General features: G+C 30.6%; 2 protein-coding genes across 3 annotated transcripts in view; one reads left to right on the top strand and one right to left on the bottom strand.

Moving 5' to 3' along the window:
- Nucleotides 1-24,549, bottom strand: part of LOC145256523 (inositol hexakisphosphate kinase 1-like) — a 246,645-nt gene that overhangs the window by 26,100 nt on the left and 195,996 nt on the right. The window lies entirely within an intron of this gene.
- On the top strand, nt 17,692-21,628 carry LOC145256531 (inositol hexakisphosphate kinase 3-like). Its single transcript, XM_080115560.1, has 3 exons — nt 17,692-17,750; nt 20,913-21,146; nt 21,381-21,628. The coding sequence occupies exons 2-3, from the start codon at nt 20,948-20,950 to the stop codon at nt 21,611-21,613; spliced, it is 432 nt and encodes a 143-aa protein (XP_079971686.1). The 5' UTR covers nt 17,692-17,750; nt 20,913-20,947; the 3' UTR covers nt 21,614-21,628.

The raw sequence follows: 24,549 nt of genomic DNA, 5'->3' as shown, positions 1-24,549 counted from the left end.
ACACATGAAAAATGGCTTAAATAAGCCTGTTTCGATATTAAAATTTAAAAAATCGGTGGATACCCTGGTGTTTTTGGGTGTCGCTAAGAATAAGCGAAGTAAAAAAAACAGGAAAACGAACGTTACGTGAAAAATGGCTTAAATAACACAGGGTTCAATATTTAAATTTAAAAAATCGAAAAAAAAACAAAAAAAACATCTCACACCACGATTCGAACCCAAAACGTTTAGATAATGAACAAACGTGCTAATCAACTGCGCTAAAGCAACGTAGACAAAATGTGTTCGGTTTTTCAACTATTTAAAGTAAATCAGGTCATGACGTCATCTGACGCATGCGTAGAATCGGTCATCGTTACGAGAAACCCCGTTTTTGTTGACCCCCCCCTCCTGTCGAAAATTGTCGATTTCGGGGTGAAAAAGTTAACGTTTTTGGCCAACTTTTCGATATTTTTCAAGCGAAGGATGGGGCTTCGATATGATACCGAGTTTGTGAATTTTCGTCGCGTCTGTCGAAAGTTTTAGCAGACACACAAACATACATACATTTTCGCTTTTATATATATAGATGGGCTTATGCAAGGACAGGGAATATGCAACACATTTATCTCATCAAATCCCAAGCGATGCAGGTATTTTGCTAATATATATTCTCACCTAATTCATTCAATCCCGGGCAACGCTGGGTTTTTTGCTAGTATATATCTCAATCAATCTCATGAAATCCTGGGCGATGCAAGGTATTCTGTTAGTATATATTTCAATCAATCTAATTCAATCCAAGGCAACGCAAGTATTCTGCTAGTATATATTTGCATCTCATCACATCCCAGATGACCATGTATTCTGCTTGCATACATTGTCATGTATCTCATTGAATCCAGGGTGACTCCTGGTAATCTGTAAGTATATATGTTGATGTATCTCATTGAATCCCATAATTCTTGGATTGTTACACATTTCGAAAATTTAAACCCACATTATCGCTCACCTGTCTAAAATAATAACTTTAAGACATTTTTTTGGCGGTTTTTCATTACAAACACATCATCCAAATAACTCGCATTTAATCATTTTCATAATTTTTTGATATGTTACTAATTTACACAACCATGTCACATGATTTAACTTACATTATTGCCTCTACTCTTACTAAAATAAAAACATTGATACATAGGCTATGGTATGTTACTAATTTCTGCTATCATTTTTCATGAGTAAATCCACGTTATCGCCCCTTCTATCACTAAAATAATAACTTTTAGACATTGTATGGCTGGTTATTTCATTACAAACCCACCACCAAAGTAACTCACATTATATCATTTTTCATAATTCTTGGATATGTTACTAATTTTGACAATTAGTAACCCAAATAATCGCCACCTCTTGCTAAAATAATAACTTTCATAAATTGTCTGGTATATCTACTTCATTATGAATATATCAATCAAATAACTCACATTTCATCATTCTTCATAATTTTTGGATATGTTGCTAATTTCAACCGTCATTTTTTCTGAGTTCAATCACATAATCCCTCTCCTCTTACTAAAATAATACCTTTGAGACATTTCTAAGCTATTTATTTCATTACAAACACATCAATAAAATACCTCACATTTCATCATTTTTCATAATTCTTGGATATTTTATGAATTTCGACAATCAAATTTAATGAGTGTGCACATATAATCGCCCAATTCTTATTAAAATCATAAATTTACTACATTGACTGGGCTGTTTATTTCATTATAAAACACACCAATCTAAAACTAAAACTTAACTTTCATAATTCTTGGATATGTTACTAATTTCGACAATTTTTCAAGAGTTAATCCACATTATCGCCACCTCCTATTACTAAAATAATAACTTTCAGACATTGTATGGCTGTTTTTTTTCATTACAAACACACCTATCAAGTTACTCACATTTTACCATTTTTCATAATTCTTGGATATGTTACTAATTTCGAGAATTATTTTTAATAAGTAACCAAATAATCGCCCCTCATTAACCGACATGATCCCGTTCTTCTTACAAAAATAACAACTTTGATACATCTTCTAGCCTCTCTATTTCATTACGAACACCCAATCAAATAACTCACATTTAATCATTGTCTCATAATTCTATATGTTACTAATTTCGACAATCATTGCATAGATTTAACCGCATAATCGAACCCCTCTTATAAAATATAAATATATATAACAGCGAAAATGTATGTGTGTTTGTGTGTGTGTATGTATGTTTGTGTGTCTGCTAAAAACTTTTGACCGATGGAACAAAAATTCACAAACTTGGTCTCATATTAACGCCCCTACCTTCCGGACGACAAATGTCGAAAAATTGGCCCAAAGTGACCATCAGAAGTGCGTCAACTGATCGATTTTTTGCAGGGAGGCCCCCCCAAAAAGTGACATAATTAATGTTAAACATTACATATTTTTTAATCGATTTATAACTGCCCCAAAAAATACGGCCGCCAACTCTTCTACATAAAGTATACACGCAGTCGTTTATTTTGGGTCAACTTGTATTTAAAACCCACTGAGTCATGTCACGTGATCTTGAGTCAGCAAGCTCTAATGGCGGTCTGAATTTATAATTTAAAAATGTTGTTATCGGTAAAAAAAATTAATTAAAGCTAAACTATGAACTTCCACGCAATGGCAACGTTACCAAATTTATTAGCACATTCAAAATAGTTAGATACGATAGTTAAACGAAAAATAAAGCCAAGCCAAACATGTGAAGTAAAAAAAAAAAGATATGCTTCCAAAAAATATTAACGATCAAAGTTTTTTTTTTTTTTAAATAAAAACAGCCAGACGTCATTTTCCAGTCTTTAGAGTAAGGCAGACGAAGTGAGAGAGAGAGTGTGAGAGCGAGAAGAGAGAGACGCAAACAGAGAGAGAGAGAGATGTCTAGACAGAAAAAGAGAAAAACGTTAACTTTTTCACCCCGAAATCGACAATTTTCAACAGGGGAGAAGGATCAACAACGTCAGTGCGTCAGATGACGTCATGACGTCGTGACCTGATTTACTTTAAATAGTTGATATAACCAAACAAACTTTAAAGGCGTCGCTTTAGCTCAGGTAGTTAAGGCCTTGTTCATTATCTAAACGTTTTGGGTTCAAATCGTGGTGTGAGATGTTTTTTTAAATTTTTTTAAATTTTTTTTTTTTTTAATTTAAATATTAAACCTGTATTATTTAAGCCATTTTTCACGTAACGTTCGTTCATTTTCTGTTTTAATCGTTCGTTTGCCTTACGTTATTTTTTTTTTCTGTGTTTTAGTTCACACACGCAAAAATTCTTTCTTTGTAAAAATAACTTTTTCCTCAGTCAAACAACGTACAACGTCAGAGCTGATGCATATTTCGCTACAGTGGGTAGGATTTGTGTACGCCCGTCCTTTTTCTTTATTTTTTTTAATATATAAAATAACTCCTGAATTGATTGTTATTAATTTCATGGTGCATGTTTAATTCATGGTTAAAATATTTGTTTTGACTTTTATCAATGTAAGAAATTTTACGAAAAAAATCAAGATCCATTTCGAAATTCCCTTAATTGTATTTCCACTTTTTCACTGTACCAAATTTTTTTTGCAGCACAAAAACTTTGACTTATATAATTATATATTTTAAAACAATAATTCCATGGGAATCTGAATCATACTTGGTATCAGAATCGTTAATGAACATTTTCCTGGAATCAGAATCGGAAAAATTTAGAATCGTCCCAACACTAATAAATAATAACATACAATGCTAGAAAAGATTTCTTTATCGAAAAATTTTAGGTTGAAAATAATAAAGCACATCCTGATTTTCCATTATCTACATTGATGGATTGGTTTTCTGATCACATTCTTGGCCAATATGCAATTATATCATCTTTTTTGGCCAGTACCATTGATCTTTTCTGGAATACTTAATTACTGATACTTATATATCAGTATCTATAATTGATAAAACTTCACTAGGAAATAAACTTTCTATTCAATTTTTGTGTTCTAATTGAACATTTCAAAAAAAAATTCCGCACTAAAATAGGATATTACTGAACAAACACACACACACACATATATATAATTGCCATATATATTTTCTAAATTTGCTATATATATATATATATATATATATATATATATATATATATATATATAATGCTAAGATTTCTTGTTCCTTAGAAGTGCCGGTTGAGTTTGAATAAAATAAATATGTATTATATACGTTTGAAACCAAAAAAAATGCATTATTACAAAATGGACAGACATTTATTTTGTTTGAAAATTATGGCAAAAAAAAAAAAAGGAAGACATACTGAAGATGAGGCTTTGCCTCGAAATATATTTCTGAATTTCACATAAATATATTTCTGAATTTCACATAAATATATTTCTGAATTTCACATAAATATATTTCTGAATTTCACATAAATATATTTATGAATTTCACATAAATATATTTATGAATTTCACATAAATATATTTCGAGGCAAAGCCTCATCTTCGGTATGTTTTCCTTTTTTTTTTTATTTTTGCCATGTTGTTGCTGGGGCAGATAATCAGAAAGTAGAAGTCCGTTTGCTGCTTTTACAGTAGTTTTTAAAAATCTCGGAACGGTGCGTTAAGTCACGTGGGATTCACGTTAAGATTTCTTGTTCCTTAGAAGCGCCGGTTGAATTTGAATAAAATAAATATGTATTTTCTACATTTTGTAATAATGCGTTGTTTTTGGTTTCAACCGTACAAATATTTTTAAAAATTGGGTAGTAGTAAATTTTAAAATATTTTAACAAGTGAAAATGTGAAATATGATGTTTTGGTTCACGTGTACGAACGGTATACACACTTCTAATTTTCGTCCCTTAAAAAATGTTTTCAGTGAATTATTATCGAATGGAAACTACCCGATTATTAAAAAGAATAAAATAAAATAATCAATATTTAAATATTTGTAGGAGGTGCTCAGTTAAAAAATAACAACGGTAGGAAAAGACATGAAATGTAATTAAAAATAATAATAACATTAATTCAAAATTTTTAACAATTTGTCAGCTTTAGCAAAAACTTGTTTCTTTTTTTATATTTAAATAGAATTTAAATACTTGATATTTTTCCAAGCATCATGTTTTCTGTTAGAGGGACGTCACTTTTTTTAAACAACATTTCTTTTTGTCTGTGTGTCATAATTCTTGTAAAGTTTCACAATGGGTATCAAACACCCTCTTAAAAAAAACTTGCTTAATTCTATGTCTAATCCTAGGTACGAGTGGCAAGCCTCCTCCTAAAACCTTTAGCCTTAATAATAATGCTAAGTACAAGTGGTAGAGCTCCCCACAAAACAAACTTCCTCTGTGAGCTCATATAGATGTAAAAAAAAAAAAAAAAACGTTTAAAGAAAAGTGCACATGATTAATCCCCCCCCCCCCCAATAAATTTATCAACTGTCCTAAAACGCTAGGATCGTCTTGAAATGGTGAATTATTTTACATTTATGTGAAACCAACCCCCGCTCTAAATTCTAAAATTGTTTTTGTTTTGTTTCTATCAAGTCTTCAGGATGTTCACACATAATTTTCCTTAGCCCTATCATTAACCCAAAGTCAGTGGCAACCTCCCTACCTTCTCAGTTGCACAAAGACCCTCTTAAAACCACGCATAATCACCTTTTAAAAAACAAACAAAAAACACCCAGGATTTATCTATCATAGGAAAAAGGGAGAGGAGGGGAGGGGAGGAGACTAAAACGCTCAAATGATTCAAAATGAGAAATCATTTTGCATTAAATTCTAAAATAAATTTTATCTTTTATTAAAGTTTTTCAAATTGTTTACATGCAATTGTCTATAAAGGTAGAATCACATATTTTGGAGAGGTGGTCAGATGGGGAGGGGTAACAGAAGGTATTAATCTATAATAATACCAAAGAAATATTTCAATATATTCATTTTTAACCAATCCTAGATTTCGATTTCAGTTTTGTCACATGAAATGCATTACAACTAAACTTTGAGTTCTCTAACTTCTTTTCTTTTAATGAATTACATGGCATTTTTAAGCATTCGTAGCATATTTATGTGCATTTACTGCAGATTATTTGGAAACCATTCATTTCTAGAGATTTTCAATAGTATATTCAGATTCCTTGCACAAAAATACAATTATATGGCAAATTTCATTACTTAATCTTGTGTTTTAACAAAGATATAACATTTTTACTGAAAAAGTAGTGCCAAAACTGTGACAAAAACGCATATGGTTTTAAAGAGGGAAAAATATCCAAACACGCAGGCCATAAAAATAGCCATAACTTCATTGATTTTAATTGGATTTTAAACATTTAAAGATTCTTTCTTAGCATATCAAGCTCTTTCTATATATACCAATATTGAAATATTTTAAGCCATTTAAATTTTTTCATGTGTATTGCTATGACAAGCTTCTGGGCTGGAAAAATGGTGGGATCCTTCTAGCGCTCCAGTAAATATCTCGCTACTGATGCAATTCTCTACCTAAGTAAGAGCCGGGTACATCCAAAGATGGAGTACTGTTGCTACATCTGGGCAGGAGCTGCTAGAAAACCCTTATCCTGCCTTGACAAAGTTCAAAATAGACTTCGTAACCCAGTGGGGGGGGGTTCCCTTTTCTCTTCTCAGCAACCTCTTTCCCCACAGAGGAGACATTGTGAGCCAGTCTCTGCTTTATCGTTATTTTCATGGCAGGTGCTCATCTGATCTCCAATCTATTCTCCCTTTCGCCAAACTGTCATGAAAAACACTTGTCTAGCTGAAACCACTATCAATAATTTCCCCCACTCTTTATCTGTGCCTAAACCTAAACGTAGATTCTATGAACAAAGCTTCTTTCTTAGAACTGCCCACCTGTGGAATTTTTTCTTGCATTTCAGCTGACTACAATTTGGTCATATTCAAGTCCAACATAAACAAATTCTTGATGATCCATCCCCTTAAGTAATTCAATTTACCAAATTTCGACTAACGATTACTACGATATTGCCCCATTGACTTCTGTACACTTATTAACCATTATCCTCAAGTGACCTTTGGGCCTTGATGTGGTGACTCCTATGTAAAAAAAAAAAAAAAAAAAAAAAAAAAAGCTATAAAGGGCTATAGTGCCATTGGGTTGCTTCTTATTGATTTTATCCCATTACTTTTTTGTGGAGGAGGGGGATGAGAGTGTAATTCTGGATCGATCCCGGACTAATCCAATTGCCATTTTATTCAGGAACTGGATAACTTTCAGATTACAATCCGATTGTTATCCAATGTACTCCACAGTGATCCTACTCAAAGACAAAACTTTCATTCATCCTGTGTGACGTCACAACCAAAATGAAAACAGCTGTCCAGACTGGATTTGCAGTGATCCGATAAACTGAAATATCTTGATGAAGTAGAAGCATTACAGTACAGTACAAAATATGATATATCTCCAAAAATAAATGCAGAACCATACAAAAACTACTAAGTTGTGCAAACCGCTGCTGAAAAAGCAATTAAGTTATTGCTTATTTATTTATTTATTTTTTTACAAAGGAATCATTACTTATCAAGGCTCAGAGGCCACTCAAGGATAAGGGTTAAAGAGTGTACAGTGGTGAAAAGGACAATATTATAGTAATCGTTAGAAGTGTAAATTTGGTAAATTGGATTACTTAAGGAGAACGGCTCATCAAGAAGTTGTTTACATTGGACTTGAACATGACCATATTTAGGTACGTGAAAGAAAAATTCAAAGTTAACATATCTTAAAATGGAACCGCTCAGCAGAAAGAGTATGCAGAGACCATTCTAATGATACTTGAACCACCTCTGTAGGACAAATAATAAGAAAGTTACAACAATTCTAAAGCTGAAATTTGAGGCTAATTTTTGACAATGGATTTCCTTCACAAAGTTGTGACCGATATCAAGATTTTTCACAGTTATTTTGTCATAACTTTCTTATTTCTTGTCCGATTTCAAAAAGACAAATATCACTGGAGAGCTTATTGAATGGAGAACAAGAAAAATATATTTTGAAAGTTTATTAATGAATTATTTACAAGATTAAGAGGTGAAGGGGGATGCTGGGGCGGAAGATGTAGTCAATTACTTAAGGCAATATTATCCCCGCATATGAAGTCTGCTGCTAATGCTGATTTTTTATGTCAAAATAAACTGCAGAAACACCAATAAATATAATTTTTTTTTTTTTTTACATTTCTCATGAACTTTTAGCATATAAATTATTAAAATTTCTTTTAGCATATAAATTAAAATTTCGGGTTTGTATTACTACTGTACACATAGATTCGAAAAAGTTGTCAAAAAAACAAATATATAACAAATAAATGTTATCAAAGGCAAGATAAGTTACTTTTCTACCTAACTGGATATATTTTTCGTGTTTTTATTCAGCTCGAATACAGTGTTTATCGATGTATTGGAAAATTCAAAATGGCGCCCGACACTCTCTTTAACACGGTAAGTTCAAGAAAAGATGTTATAAATAATAAACTAGACAACATACTGTTAGAAATTCGCTCATTATATGTTACCGTGACATAAGTTGGCATATATTCGGTGTTTTTTTAATAGTATTTTGTCTAGTTTATTATTTATAACACCTTTTCCCAAACTTACCGTGTTTAAGAGAGAGTGGCCGCCATTTTGAATTTTCCAATACAACGGTAAGCACTGCATGTTTTTCGAGCTGAATAAACATGTTACATTGAATAAAAACAAAAAATGTATCCAGTTTGGTAGAAAAGTAACTTATCTTGCCTTTGATAATATTTATTTGTTATATATTTGTTTTTGACAACTTTTTCGAATGTGTACAGCAATACAAACCAAAATTTCTTTTAAATTATTAAAACTTTTAGAATTTAAAGTTTGCAAAATGTGCATAATAAAAAAATATATTCATGGAAGTTTTATTTTTAAATTTTAAAAATAACTCTTGCATTTTTTTTAATTGTAAATTTGTTTATTAGTTTATTATAGAAAAAAAAAGCAAAGTAACAAAATGGAAGAAAAAAAAAGCAGCTCGATAAAATGATAAAATATTTTGCCGGGGAGAAATGTTTTGGTTTAAAGAAAGTAAAATAATTTAAATCCTAAAAGTTCATTATGCTGAAATAAATTTTAATAATTTAAAAGAATTTTTTTAGCCAGCCATAGTTTAGCGTCATTGCCGTTGTTGGAAAATATTTGTAAACAAAGTGCGTAGGTTAACGATATGGCGTTAGTGAAATTTTGAAAATTTTCGTAACGGCTTCACATTTTAGGTAAACTCAAAACCAATGAAGGTAAAGTCATATAGGCTTCATATTTCGCACAAATAATGTTTAATATCTATATTAACGAATATATATAGTATCAAAACTATTACAACTTACCTTCAGGTCTAATAATGATGATTTAAATGACACAAAAATTCACTTCAAAAGTTTTTACACTTCTACTGAACGTATGAAAATAATTCAAATACCAGCATGTAGCGAAACATGTGTGCTACCTCATCAGTATCCCTGCGGTGTAGTTAACCCCCCGGATATAGGTGGTAGGGGCCAATTTATGACACATACCTCAGTGCAAAGAATTACGGCTTACTCAAGTTATCAATGCCACTTAACCCTCGCAAAAGCCTTGGCATTTTCACATACCTACCATATTGTAGTCTGCTGGAAAGCAGGTAGAGTTCTACAGGTGGGCAGTTCTAAGAAAGAAGCTTTGTTCATAGAATCCACGTTTAGGTTTAGGCACAGATAAAGAGTGGGGGAAATTATTGATAGTATTTAGAGACAAACGAGTGTTTCTCGTGAATGTTTGGCGAGGGAGGGGGACCATAGATTAGAGCTCAGATGAGCATTTTCCATGAAAATAACAATAAAACAGAGACAGGCTCGCAACGTCTCTTCTGTGAGAAAGGAGTTGCAGGGAACAGAAAAGGCTACGAAGTCTATTCTGAACTCTGTCAAGGCAGGATAAGGTCTTCCTAGCAGCTCCTACCCAGATATGACAGCAATACTCCAGCCTTGGACGTACCTGGCTCTTATATAGGTAGATAATTGCATCAGCAGGTAGATATCTACTGGATCGACAGAAGAATCCCATCATTTTTCCAGCGATCTTGGCAATGGAGTTGATGTACGTATTCCATTTTAGATAAAGAGTAAAAGTCAAGCCCAGAAGCTTGTCAAAACATGGAGCCTCCCCAAGAGTCATTCACTTCGATTGATGTTAGATGGGGATCAGAACGTTGATGGCGTAAAGATAGAAGCTTAGTTTTAGATGCATTAAAGTAACCAGCCACTTTTTTCTCCATTGTACCACATGATCAAGATCAGAACAGAGAGAATCAGAGAGAACTTGGTCATTTACGGCCTTTGATGTGCTGCCATAGATGGAAGTGTCATCAGCAAAAATGTCTACGAATGATCTAAGGATGTGATTTGGAGCAGGAAGAGAGTTGGACCCCTGAGGGACTCCAGCATTAATACTAAGAGCTTCTGATTTCTGCCCAGAAATGATTTAATTATTGAAAAGACATTTCTAGCTATACCATAGCTGGGAATCTTGTAAAGTAGACCTTTATGCTATACTCTATCAAAGGCCTTTGATATGTCAAGAGAAATTGCCTTAGAAAGGAAGCCTGTGTTGAGTTTTGCTAATCCTATGAAAAATAACCGTAAGCACATATGCTGTAGATCTAGCAGAACGGAAACCATATTGCATGTCACTTAGAAGGTTATTTTTGCTGAGGTGGTTGATTATTTCTCTATTTAACACAGATTCAGGTAACTTACTCATGATGCACAGGAAACTTATTGGTCTGTACTAAGAGGGAGATGACCGATCACTTGAATTCTTAAACACAGGGCAGACTGATGAGATTTTCCAGGGTGTTAGGAAACAGCTTTGTAGGTATTGGAGCCAGTTCTGGTTGAACTTTTTGAGCACTATAATTGGAATGCCGTTGAATCAAGGTTTTTGATTAGCTTGCCAACATCATGCACAGATATTTGTATGTCGCATCGCGTGTTTTCTGATATAGGAGGAAATACGGGGGTTTACAGCCTTGGTCGTATAGAGTAGAATTAGCTGCAAAGTTCTTGGCAAAGAGTTTTTGTCTGATGCTGACGAGATTACCTCAGATCCATAGATGATAGTTGGGATAGAGCACACGCTTCTGTTCACCAACCTGATCCTGAACTGTCATCTAAGCTTCAGCCCTTGTCCCATCGACGAAATAGATGTGCTTCCTAGATGAAAATACCTCCAACAAACCCAACAAGCTGCGAAGTCCCACCCCTACACAGTAGATATCGCTAGATGTAAGAAAGCCCTTTACTCTATAGCTTGTTTTTCAGAACTGCTAGACTTTGGAATTCTTTTCCGGGTTCATGCTTCCCCAACTATACTGACATGCAGAATTCAAGTGTAATGTAAACAGACATCTTGCTGCTAAACTCCCTACATAATACCCCTGCAACCTAGGTCCCTGATAGTAGCCCTCTACATCAAAGTGGCAATGTGCCCTGTTTGGTGTGAAAATGTAATTAAAAAAACTGGTAAAATCAAATAGGAAAACCATGTAAAAAAAAATAAATTTATTGGACTTAAGGAGTTGGAGTCGGATAAAAAAAAAAAAGTCCGACTCCGACTCCTAGTACTCTTAGAAACACGACTCCGACTCCAGCTAAACCTCTGACTCCGATTCCGCAACCCTGGTCATCTGCAACATTGTTCAGTCTTATATTTCTTTACACTGATGACAAAGAACATGTCCTGGTGTTACATTATTTTATTTTTATTTTATTTTTTTTAAATAAATATTTAATCATTTTTTTTCCACACTTTTTGGTCATCCAGAGTTTGCCAATGCTGAGAAATGGAGAAAATTCCATGATAAAAAATAAAAAAACTTTTTATATATTTTCTTTTAATTATTAATGATGATTGTCTGTACTTTTCCTGACAGAAATGTGTGAAACAGAATAATGGGTAACTCAACAGTTTGTCGAAACTTGCATGATATAAAAATGTTCAGACTTCCTGTTTTAATTAAAAATAAGTTTTCAAACTGGCATAAAAGAAAATATGTAAAAGTTTTGTAAACATTTTTAGATGCTTTATTATTAGAGTGAAATTCGAAAAATCAAAATATTTAATTTCAAGTAGAACCAATGGTATTTACTTAATTGTCATGTTGCAATAATAAACTATCAAAAAATGACAAAAAACGATCAGGTAGAAACTTAATTATTACTGAAAACAATTTTTGGAGACAATTAGTAAAAATTGAATTTTCCTAAATTGGCCTAAGATTTTTCAGAAAATAATTACCTCCCTTGTTATGATTCAACCACTCCTGTTTATCTTTTTTAGCAAAACTTAATTTTTGCTAATTTTCTTTAAAAATTACTTTCATTAATAATTAATTTTCTACCTTATTGTTTTTTGAAATGTTCATTATTGCAACAGGACAATTATTAGATATTGAAATTCAATATTTCGATTTTTGAATTTTGCTCTAATAATGAAGAAACACCCATTTTTATTTTTAAACATTTATAAAAATAAGTGATACTTATTTTTTGCATAAAATAAAAAAATGTTATTGTTTCACTTTTTATTTATTTTTTTTGAGAAATGGAATACAATGTTTTTTTTTCACTACTTTGAATTTGTTTTAGTATTATAAAAAATATACTTTATGAAATATTTGATTTAACTTTTTATAAAAAAATAGAATAAAATGTTTTTCTATTTATTTTTTTTTCTATTTTGTATTTTAATAATACTATAATATATTTTTGAAGAAAAAGAAAAATTTAACAAACATAATACAAGTATTTTTTTTTAAAATTCTGCAGTGCTAGAGGAATTCCTGCAGTTAATTTCTGAAATAAAAAAGAAAATGTGTACAAAACTTTTTCATATTTTCTTTTATGCCAATTTTGAAAGCTTCTTTTTAACTAAAATAAGGAGTCTGGTTTAGTAAGCAGAACATTTTTATATTGATGTGAACTTTTTATGACACTGATTCTGACAGACTTTGAGTCGCCCATTATTCTGTTTCACAAAAATGTTATTTGATTTTTAAATAGTTTTCAGAATCTTTTAAATCAACTGCATCCTTTTAAAATTTTTCTAAAGTTTCATGGTATTTTTGTTATTTTTTTTTTTTTACTCCAGTAAAATGCATTTACATTGTAGTTTGATTTTATTATCTACAAATTTTAGTTTTACTATTCAGTTAATAATTAATTTATCACTACTAAAAATAATAGAAAATTAAGTTTTAAAAATATTAAAAGAATCGTTTTTGGAATCTGAAATTAACTAAAATTTTTCTGACACTCCTCAAATTATGATCTTTCTGAGTTTGATTAATCATCCTATCATCATGAAGAAATTGTTGCATATGGGACATGGCAGGTATGTTAACAGTTCTAGTAAGATGGGTCAATCGTGAAAATTTTATCTACCCTACATCTTGTCAAAGAATCAAGTGCTACTTAATGGAATAAACAAATTGCACCAACCACTATTATATTAGCAATACACACAGATGATAAAATGTTTTGGATAATCACAGATTTCAAGGGAGTTTTATTAAAAATAGTAATATTTTAAAATCCAAAGCCCTTTAAATCCTCAAAATACCAGTTTTGTTCAGAAATGAATATAGTTTAAAATCAATCAATAAATAATAATGTACATTATATATTTCAAGAGTTTAAAGCAAATTAAGTGATAAAAATATGAACATGAAACTACCTTTTCCGTAAGGTTTTGTAATCCCCCCCCACCCCCACTGATTTGTAAATGCTTGTACCACATTTGTATGAAAAATTTTGTCACGAAATTTGGAAACTAATGAAAATAGACATCACTTTTAATAGTTTGGGATGTCCAAAATACTTTATACTACTCATTTTTTGTTGTATTATAAAAAGACTTCAACATGATGAGTATTGAAAATTTAGAAAAAAATTTAAATTCATCCAAAATTTGTGAACAATTTGTCAGCTTTAGCAAAAAATTCTTTTGATATTTAAATAGGTAGGTTAAAAATACTTGATACTTTTCCAAACATCTCCACTTGTTTTGAGTAAAATTCATTTTTGTCTGTATTAATTCTTGTAAAGTTTCATATCCTCATTTACCTAAGTTTTCATATTTAAAAGTAGTCTGATGTTTAAAATCTCAGCCATGATATTTTCAAAAGTCAATTATGAACTGCTAATGGCATGTGTTTCGAATCAAGACCTTAGTGATATGTTATTAAGGCCCGTGAGCTGAAAAATGATGTCGTCGTTGAGGTTCTAGCAAGCAAAATCTGCGAATAGTCAGACTATCAGTAATGAATCTAAAAATTTTACAAAAAGCATTAGAAAACTTGAAAATTGCATTAAAAAAAGAGAAAAATAAGGAACATGATAATTTGTACTGAAACTCAGTCAAAATTAAAAGAAAAGCATTCTAAACGGAAAAGTTGTGTGTTTATGCATTAGAAATAATTAAACATTTTGTTTCATGCATTTTAAAAACTTAAATACGTTATTTACTTGGAAAAATAAGGAATACGGTTCGATTTATAGTAAAACTGCACTTTATTCAAGATAGGAAAAAAAATTATACATTTAAAATTATATGTTTGACAATCAAATGTTGCAAAAAATGAAATATGAATTTAGGCAATAAACCAGCAAACATGAAAAAAATTTAAATAAAATATTTCAATGATAACATAAAAAAAGCTTGAGGAAAAAGCTTTGAAAGAAAATCTTTTTAAATTTTTAAAATTTGATTAAAATTAAGGAAGTTATAACTATTTTTGTGCCTCAAAAAATATTTTACACTACATTTTAATAAAAATGTTATATCTTTGTTAAGCAATGAAATTTGCTGTATGTTTGTGAAAAGAATCCGAATATGCTACTGAAAATCTCCAGAAATTTATGGTTTCCAATAGGAATGTGCCGATTACGAATTAATCGGCCGATTAATAGGTTTTCTAATTCAATTTATCAGCAAATTTTGTTGTTATAAATGATTTTAATATTAATTATATTCTAAACAAAGACAAGTTAACTCCCTCTTTTGCTTGCCAGTGAAAATTTATTGAAGAGACATCGTCTACACAATATTATAAAATAAGAAGCATGACCCATTGTTAACATGTAAACTTTTACAACTGCAATGAATTTGAGGCAAATAGATGTAAACATGGAAAATTTTCCTCCTTTTTCTTCCTATCAAATTAATATTTTTATTTTGTACTTTAAATCAATGTCAGTTTTCATGTTGAGGAATTGTACAGTAAATGACGATTGCAAACCGAAAATAAAGCATTCTTCATCAGTCAGACTCTTGTTCCTCATTTTCAGACTCTTTCTACCATTACATATATATTTTTATTTTTCTGGTTTAAATAATGTATATTTTATTGAGATAGATTACTAATTAGAAATCTGACATAAGTAATTTAAATACGTAAAAAATTAACTAAATACTGACAAAAACTTTCAACCATTATGGCAACCAGTTTCTGCTGGAAGTATTTTAATGTCAATCCCAAGAATAGGAATACAGTTGCTTGCAAGTTATGTTGAACCATCACATCAAAGGGTGGCAAATCAGCAAAAACTTTTACGATGACTAATATGTTAAACCATCTTAGAAAAGTTCATTCAAAAGAAGCAAATGTTTCAGAGGGCCATTCCATGTCACGTGTGTTTGGAAGGGTTTTCAGCGATAACATTTATTTAAAATCGCCCTTACTCTCTTTTATTTTTGGCTTGTTTAGTCTTAAGGCATTACTCTTTCATGTAGTACATACCTATGACCATTTGTTTTAATAAGAGTCTTGTTTCTAGCGTCACGGGCATTACATTCAGACAGAAAGGATATTTTAAACATTGTTAAACAATGTATAAACTGTGAATTGTGCCTTTATTTTTTTATAAAAATGTGTTCTAAATTTTTATGGAGTCTTTTAATTATTATAATAGTCTTTCAGTAAATTTTTATTCATTGAACCCCTGAGAATTAAGGTATTTGTTGTCACGTGCGTTACACATTAGTGTCACGTGCATTACCCTTGCGGAATCTTATTGATTTCCAAAGTTTTCTGAAGTGGGAAAATACTCAAATTTGGCAACCAATCAGAATAAAGTATTTTCTTAATCTTAATTTTTGTCCTAAGTCATTTGGTTTGGATCATACCGTTTCTTAAAGTTCAGGCTTTATAGCATAAACAATTTTCATTGAAAACATTTCAAACATGCACAGGTAGGTGTATCAGAACCGGGCATTAAAAATGCCATATATGAACTTGAATAAATCAACTTACTATCTTTCGAAGCTTATAACTACTTGAAAAATGTAATTCAAACCCTCATTTTTTTTTTTCAATTAAAGGAGCAAAGACCAAATTTAAAAAAAAATAACAAGTTTAATAGCAAATTATACAATATTTGTTTTTTTTAATCTGTTTTCTTTAAAAAAGATTTAAAGAAAATCAACAAAATTTTACTTAGTTCGATTATAAAAAAATATATATATAAATTTCAAAAAATCACTTACTTATAAATATTTTTATTCAATATGCACTTTCATTGTTAAGAATTTATCCATATTTATACTTATATTCCATGTCTTTTTTTAAATAAAATACTTTTTTAAACAAGGATTCCCTAAAAAAAACAGGAACTCATATTTTTTTACTGTTCAAATAAAGGGAGACAAATCTCTGATTTTTTTCGCGATTTTCTTATGATGACTTATAAGCGCCATAATTAATATCTTTTTATTGTATGCTGTTAACCAAAATTAGTATTTTTGGGCTTCCATAGCTGAAAAACCGCACATTCACTTATAAGTTTTTGCTGTTAAACAAAAAATCCAGTCAAACGATTTTTTTTTTGATTGTCTTAATGAAACACACGAGTTTTTTATTATTATATCTTATTTCTACTTTATCGAGTGAATTTTTTTTTAAAGAAAACATTGAATGAAATAGAAAAAATTGCCATCAGCATCCCATATTTACTTGACGATATAAGCATAACATAGGCTTTCATTAAAAAAAAAATAAACATGGTTTAAAAAAAAAAAAAGGTTTTATACTTTGGACTTTACAGGTAAATTTCCAAAAAACACTTTTTGTTTTAAATTAGAATATTTTATTTATTGATCTTTTATCTTCAATTTGTGATATATAAAACTTTGGTGAGTAAATTAATTATTTAAATTTTAATAGACATTTCAAAATGGGGGGGTGAATTTAAAAAAAAAATGTTTGTCTAAAATATTATATTCGATTTATTGGAAAGAGCATAAAATTTCACATAGACCCTGAAAATATCGTAAAAATTGAACCTATAGAAAAATTTTAATAGATTTTTAAAGTTTAAAAATTTTAAAAAATTTCACTCGTAAAATTCAATTGATTTCATACGTAAAAAAAAAAAAAAATGGCTGCATGAAAGCGCACCGGCACTTTGTAAACACTGTTTTTTAAAAAATAAAAAATAATATTTTTATTATTTTCTAAACAACTTTAATAGTTTATTTTGGAAGTATATTCCATAGAGAAAATAAACAACCCACTTTAAAAAGAGAAATTACAAGTTTTTTTATATTTTATTTGCAGTTTTCTGTTAGGAGTGTCAAAAATTCCCCCCAAATTCTGATACACCTAATGCACAGGTTAGTGTAAAAGTCTTTATTCTTTTATGTATGTATCATAAAAATATATCAAGTATTTTTTAAAAAACTTTTTGAACGTACACACATATGTAAGAATTTTGGAGTAGAAATTTTTTGGACAGCGTTTATTTTTCCAGCAGCAGCAAGCACCAATAATCCATGTTGGTGACTTAGTGTAAAAAAATTGACAAGGCCAGCTTAGTTTTCCATACGGTGGATAACGAAATTTATTTTCTCAACCTTTGAATATTTTAACTTGTGATGAAAAGAAAAATTAAATATTTTAATTATTTATTTTTTCTTTGATAATTTATTTTTAACATTTAGACAAGGACCTATTTAAAATGAAAAACATTTTATACAACAAAGTTGAAAACTACTGGTTACCAATAGTATCAGAGCATCTCCATTTATGCTGAACATCTATAGAATGCCAACATCGATGTATTACATATGAATAAGTTTCCTATGTAATTTCCACAGGTCCCGTTAGTTAATTTACTATTAGTTTTTTATGTTTTATATTTCTTTTATGTTTTCTTTTCATGTAACGGTTCCTATTTATTTACCTCCTCATAAGAGCAAAGTTACAGCTGGTTTTTAATGTAGAGAAAATCCAGGTCTGCAAAACGGGGGAACTTTGGATTGCAACAAAAATAAAAATTGGCACTGTTTTCACAATAATATTTCACGGGATCGATTTTTATGGGCTGAATAAATTGAAGTTTTAGAAGCAAATAACAGGGACAGACAAATCAAGCATTTTACTCAGAAAAGAAAAAAAGAGTTTTCTATTTAAAACATGAAAATATTTGTCTTTGCTCTTTTATTTTTGAAACAACAAAAAATATATATAGCAGAAACACTGGTCTAGTGTATATTATTGTTAAGTAATAAAAAGTCTACTGTTAGAAGCACTGTTGATATGGAAAATTCAAAATTTAACGGTTTTAAAGATCAAAACGAGTGCAGAATTTATTACTAAACAAATACATGCTAGACTGGTGTTTCTACTATATCAGATATTTGAACACTACACTTCACCAACATCTGGAGGAAAACGTGCCAAGCATTACCTATCATCATAGTATGTGAAAAAAAATACTTGTTTTTCCTGATGAAGATTCTGTTATGAATCGAAATATCAAATTTAAATTTAATAACATTCTGCATTTGTTTTGTTCTTTAAAACCGTTAAATTTTAAATAAATTTTTGTTTGAGCCAAAATATATTAATCTGAATTTAAAAGTTAAAGAACATAAGAACTTTCTTGTCAACCTGATATATATATATATATATATATATATATATATATATATATATATATATATATATATATATATATACGGTCTTGTGTCTGCAAAAAAACATAGCAACACTTGAAAATAATTTTTTTTTTATTCCATCTCCAGCAGGGTAAAAAAATATAAAGATGGTGTTTTTTCAAGATTTTGTTTTATCTTCAGTGTTTTATCCAGGTTAAGGTGGGTTACCATAATTTTCATTATTAACAAAAGTGACAGAGGCATTTTATACAAAACATAATTATGAAACTCTGCTTAATATAAACCTCATACGTTTAATATTCAAAGAGAAAAAAAATAAAAGCCTATTTTCTCATAAAATCCCTGAAGAAAAAAAAATCACAACAATAATAGCAGTTGCTAATGAGTTGCTAATGGGAGTTATGATCTTCTCACCCCTGGTGTTGCTTTGTGTCTTTACTGCTGCTGGAATTCTTATTTACTTCTCTGTCCACATGAGCAGATTTAACACAAGGTCGTTTTGTTGTATTGAGAGGTGGATATATATTGTTCTCCAAACGGCACCAGATAAACATATAAATTGTATGTATTGTTTAGCCAGGGGATATGATATCGACATATAAACGTCATGTTGTATCAGAGAGTTATCACATGGGTATATATTACAATTAGTGTTGCGACAATTCCTAAATTTTTTCCGATTCTAGGAAAATGTTGATTAACGATTCCGATACCAAGTACGATTCCAATTCCTGTGGAATCGAAAGTTGTTGTGTAGCGAAATGATTTGATATTTTTCGTAAAATTTCTTTCATTGAAGATAAAAGTCAAAACAAATATTTTAACCATGAATTAAACATGCATCATGAAATTTATAACAATCAATTTAAGGAGTTAACTGTTGAACTTCCATCTTGTGGCATGAAAGACACTCATAAAATACCTTTTATAAATTGTGTGACACCATCTCTGCACAATATCTACTTAAATGTTTTTCATTTAAATTTATTTTGTTTATACGTTACATTTTATTTAATAAAAACTTGTTAACTTTTTAATTAAAAATTCAGCTTTTTTTCAACATTGATAAAACATTTTCTAAATAAAACTTGATTTAATTAAAAGTCAAAATCTGTGAAGGCAAGTGTGCATATTCTTTTGTTTATAATTCAACCAGAAGCAAAAGAAACCAGTGTCAAGCTATAATCTTTTTGGTTCATTCTGGTGTACCGTCAAATATAATTGATCCCAAACTTTGAACAATCATAATTCAGTCATTAATTTTGTTACCAAAATGAATTTTGTATCATTGTTTGTTTTTAAAAGATCTATATTCTCACAGTAAAGATTTTTAAATATAATTAAAATAAATTTTTGTTTGGGATACCTAAATAGCATAAAATTTTCTGTTTCTAGAAAAAGAGGAACATTTTACTTCAGAATTTATTTAATTATTATATATATTTTTTATTAACCAATAAAATATTTCCTTTGTAATACATTTCTGAATTTTTGAGATGAGGATTGGTTGTTTGTATTATTCGGATTCATCGGACTACTGTTCTCACCTTGAGTGTTATTTTCACAATGTTTTAGTTGATGACCTTCTTCAGGTGTATCTTGTCGAAGTCAGGAATGTTTCTTTCGAACTCAGAAATTTGGATGGGAACCCTTTATTTACTTCACGTGAATAACATGCTGTTGTTCTCTCAGCCATGACTTGATAGAGGTCCTAAATAATTTATAATTGTATACACCTAAAAAAGGTCAGCAGTTACATTGAGGAGAACAAAATGAGAACAGTTGCTCGATGAATCCAAATAAGAATTTTTTTGTTATGTTTATATTTCTGCGAATTGGCATTCAAATTTAAATTAAAAATTTTTTTTACTGCAGTTGTTTGTATCGTGCGTATTGACGGAGTTCTAAGAATGCCTGAGTTGGTTATGGAACCAGAGTTGGCGGCGTCAGGATTTATGGAGCTAAAACCTTACAATCATCAAGTAGGTGGTCATTGCTCATTTCTACACTACAATGATACTACACTTTGTAAACCACTCACATCACGAGAACGCTATTTCTATGAAACTCTGCCTTCTGATCTCAAAGAGTTTACTCCTGCTTACAGAGGTAAGACAATTTTCTTTCATCTCTAATCTAAATTACTTCTCATTGAGTTGAAAGGTCAGAAGTTCATATTTTCTATCATTTTTTTTTTTATACTTTTTAGTTTTTAAATCGAAATACAATTCGGTTTATACTCTTAAGTATAGTCTAAAATAATTACTTTACTCTTATATACTGTGTACATTTAAGTAATAACTGAAACCTTAAAAATATATTTTTATATTTAAAAACATCTAGGTGTGATTCAAGTTCATGTTACAGATGATAATGATGGCTATGTAACCCTTGTTGGTAATCCACCAAAATATAAATCCTTGAAGCAGTCACCATCTCACCACCATTCCACAAGTGGCCATTTAGAAAGATCCTCAGACCCGGAAGCAGGAAGCACTAAGAACCTTATGCGGACACGTAGATTACAACAACAACAACAACAACAACAAACAGAGAGAAATGGTTCTTTTAGGTAAGTTTTTATATAATGGACACTATCTTCTATATAGTTATGTCAGTTTTCTGAGCATGGAATGGAAAATTTGCATAAGCTTTGCAAAACTCATTAATATAGCTTTTTAAAAGATATATTTACCAGATACAAATAAAGGTAAACTACTTGCTTAAATCTCCAAACTTATACAATTTATATTTTTTTGTAGCACTGTTTTAGACTTTATTGGCAACTTCTGAAGTTGGCCAAAAGTACAAGAAACCTCAAGTTTGGTTCAACAAAAAAAGTTAATAAAAAAAGTCACACAATAAAAGTTAATTACACAACTTTTATTTATATAGTGATTGCAATTACTATTGACAGGTGTGCGACATTTTGAATTTATTAAAGAGATTGTAAGTTTGATAATAGACAGAATTGGAGGAATTGATTATTCAAGAAGATGACTCAACAAGTATTTGTTTACATCAGATCTATTCACATTCTTTTCTGTAAATGTCTAGAAATGTATATTCTTAATTTGGGCCTCAGTGTATGCAAAATAAGGAAGCAATCATGAAATAACAAAATTTTATGTAAAATAAAAACAAATATCGAACCAAACTAAATCTATATATATAAAAGCGAAAATGTATGTATATTTGTGTGTCTGCTAAAAACTTTTGACCGATGGAACAAAAATTCACAAACTTGGTCATATGAAAGCCCCACCCTCCGGACGACAAATATCGAAAAATTGGCCCAAAAGGACCATCAGAAGTGCATCAACTGATCGATTTTCTGCTGGGGGTGGGGGGGCGAAAAAAAGTGACATTTTAATGTTAAACATTACATATTTTTAAATCGATTTATAACTGCCCCAAAAAATACGGGCGCCAACTCTTCTACATAAAGTATACACGGGGCCGTTTATTTTGGGTCAACTTGTATTTAAGACCCGCTGAGTCATGTCACGTGATCTTGACGTCAGCAAGCTATAATGGCAGTCTGAATTTAAAAAACATTGTTGTTATCGGTAAAAAAAAATTTAACCCCCACACAAACTAAACTATGAACTTCTACGCTATGACAACGTTACCAAATTTATTAGCACGTTAAAAATAGTTAGATACGATAGTTAAACGAAAAATAACAAGCCAAAAATGTGAAGTAAAAAAAAAAAAAATACGCTTACAAAAATATTAACGATCGAAGTTTTTACAAAAAAACAAACCCAGACGCCATTTTCTTTTTTAGTAACTCTTTAGAGTAAGGAAGACGAAGTGTGTGAGAGAGAAAGAGAGACGCAAACAGAGAGAGAGAGAGAGAAAAACGTTAACTTTTTCACCCCGAAATCGACAATTTTCGACAGTTTGACAATTTGCGTCAACAACGCATGCGGCAGATGACGTCATGACCTGATTTACTTTAAATAGTTGAAAAACCAAACAAATTTCATATAAGTCGCTTTAGCTCAGGTAGTTAAGGCCTTGGTTCATTATCTAAACGTTTTGGGTTCAAATCGTGCTGTGAGATGTTTTTTTTTTTTTTTTTTTCGATTTTTTAAATTTAAATATTGAACCCTGTATTATTTAAGGCATTTTTCACGTAACGTTCGTTTTCCTGTTTTTTTTTACTTCGCTTATTCTTAGTGACACCCCAAAACACCTGGGTACCTACCGATTTTTTAAATTTTAATATCGAAACCGGCTTATTTAAGCCATTTTTCACGTTTTCTGTTTTCATCATTCGTTTGCCTTACGTTAGTTTTTTTTGTGTTTTTTTTTCGATGTTTCGATTACCCCCCCCCCCGCTTAATTAAAACCTTGTTTTCTTTTCTTACTTCGCTTATAACAATGCTTACATCGTCATCGTCGTAACGCTCGACGACTTTCAAACATCTTTCACTTATTCGCTTATAACAATGCTTCATTCTGGCTGGCCAATTTTATTTTCAAATTTTGCGTCAGAGCTTCGGCTTCGACCCTAACTCCCCCCAGGTTTCTTTTTTATTTAACACCACGCACATCTACAAACACCCGGGCAACGCCGGGTACCCCTCGCTAGTCTATATATATAAAAGGCAAAATGTGTGTGAGTGTCTGTGTGTTTGTATGTCTGCTTAAAACTTTCAACAGACACAACAAAAATTAACAAACTTGGTATTATATTAAAGCTCCACCCTTCGGATGACAAATATCGAAAAATTAGCCCAAAAGTACCATCAGAAGTGGGTCAGCTGGTCGATTTTCTGCAGGGGGGGGCAAAAGTGACATTTTAATGTTAAACATTACATATTTTGAAGTCGATTTATAAGTGTACACAAAGCCCGTTTATTTTGGGTCACCTTGTATTTAAAAACCGCAGAGTCATGTCACGTGATCTTGACGTCAGCAAGCTGTAATGGCAGTTTGTATATAAAAACGTTATCGGTAAAAAAAAAAATGTAACCCTCATAAAATGAAACTATGAACTTCTACGCTATGACAACGTTACCAAAGTTATTAGCAAGTCAAAAATAGTAAAATCCGAGACTTAAACCAAAAATAATACGCAAAAATGATAAGTAAATAAAAAAAATTATGCTTAAAAATATTTGGCTTGAGACGATCGATGTCTGTTTGCACAACAAAACAAAGCAAAAAAAACGGCCATTTTCTTTTTTATATTAGTAACACTACGACCTAATTCTATTGAGAGAGAGGAAAGTGGGAGGCATATTATGAGTTAATCAACCTATTTTAATATAATACGAAATGAGAGTTAATGGATTTGGTGATATAAATCCTCCTTATTTTCGAGTTTTCTTAGTGGGGGTTGGGGGTAAAGATGAGACCACTTGAATTCAAAGAACAGATACTACACTTTGATCTTAGCCAAAAGACCAAGTAACCGTCTTATACAGATTAATTTTCTGCCGAGCATTATCTCCTATTAAAAAAAGATGCATAATTTATATTTAGATGTCATATTCCAAAA

Source organism: Euprymna scolopes, chromosome 3 (genome assembly GCF_053919585.1).
Source record: "Euprymna scolopes isolate OS-2025 chromosome 3, ASM5391958v1, whole genome shotgun sequence".
In the NCBI taxonomy this organism is placed as follows: Eukaryota; Metazoa; Mollusca; class Cephalopoda; order Sepiida; family Sepiolidae; genus Euprymna; species Euprymna scolopes.
This window is presented reverse-complemented; position numbering and strand designations above follow the sequence as displayed.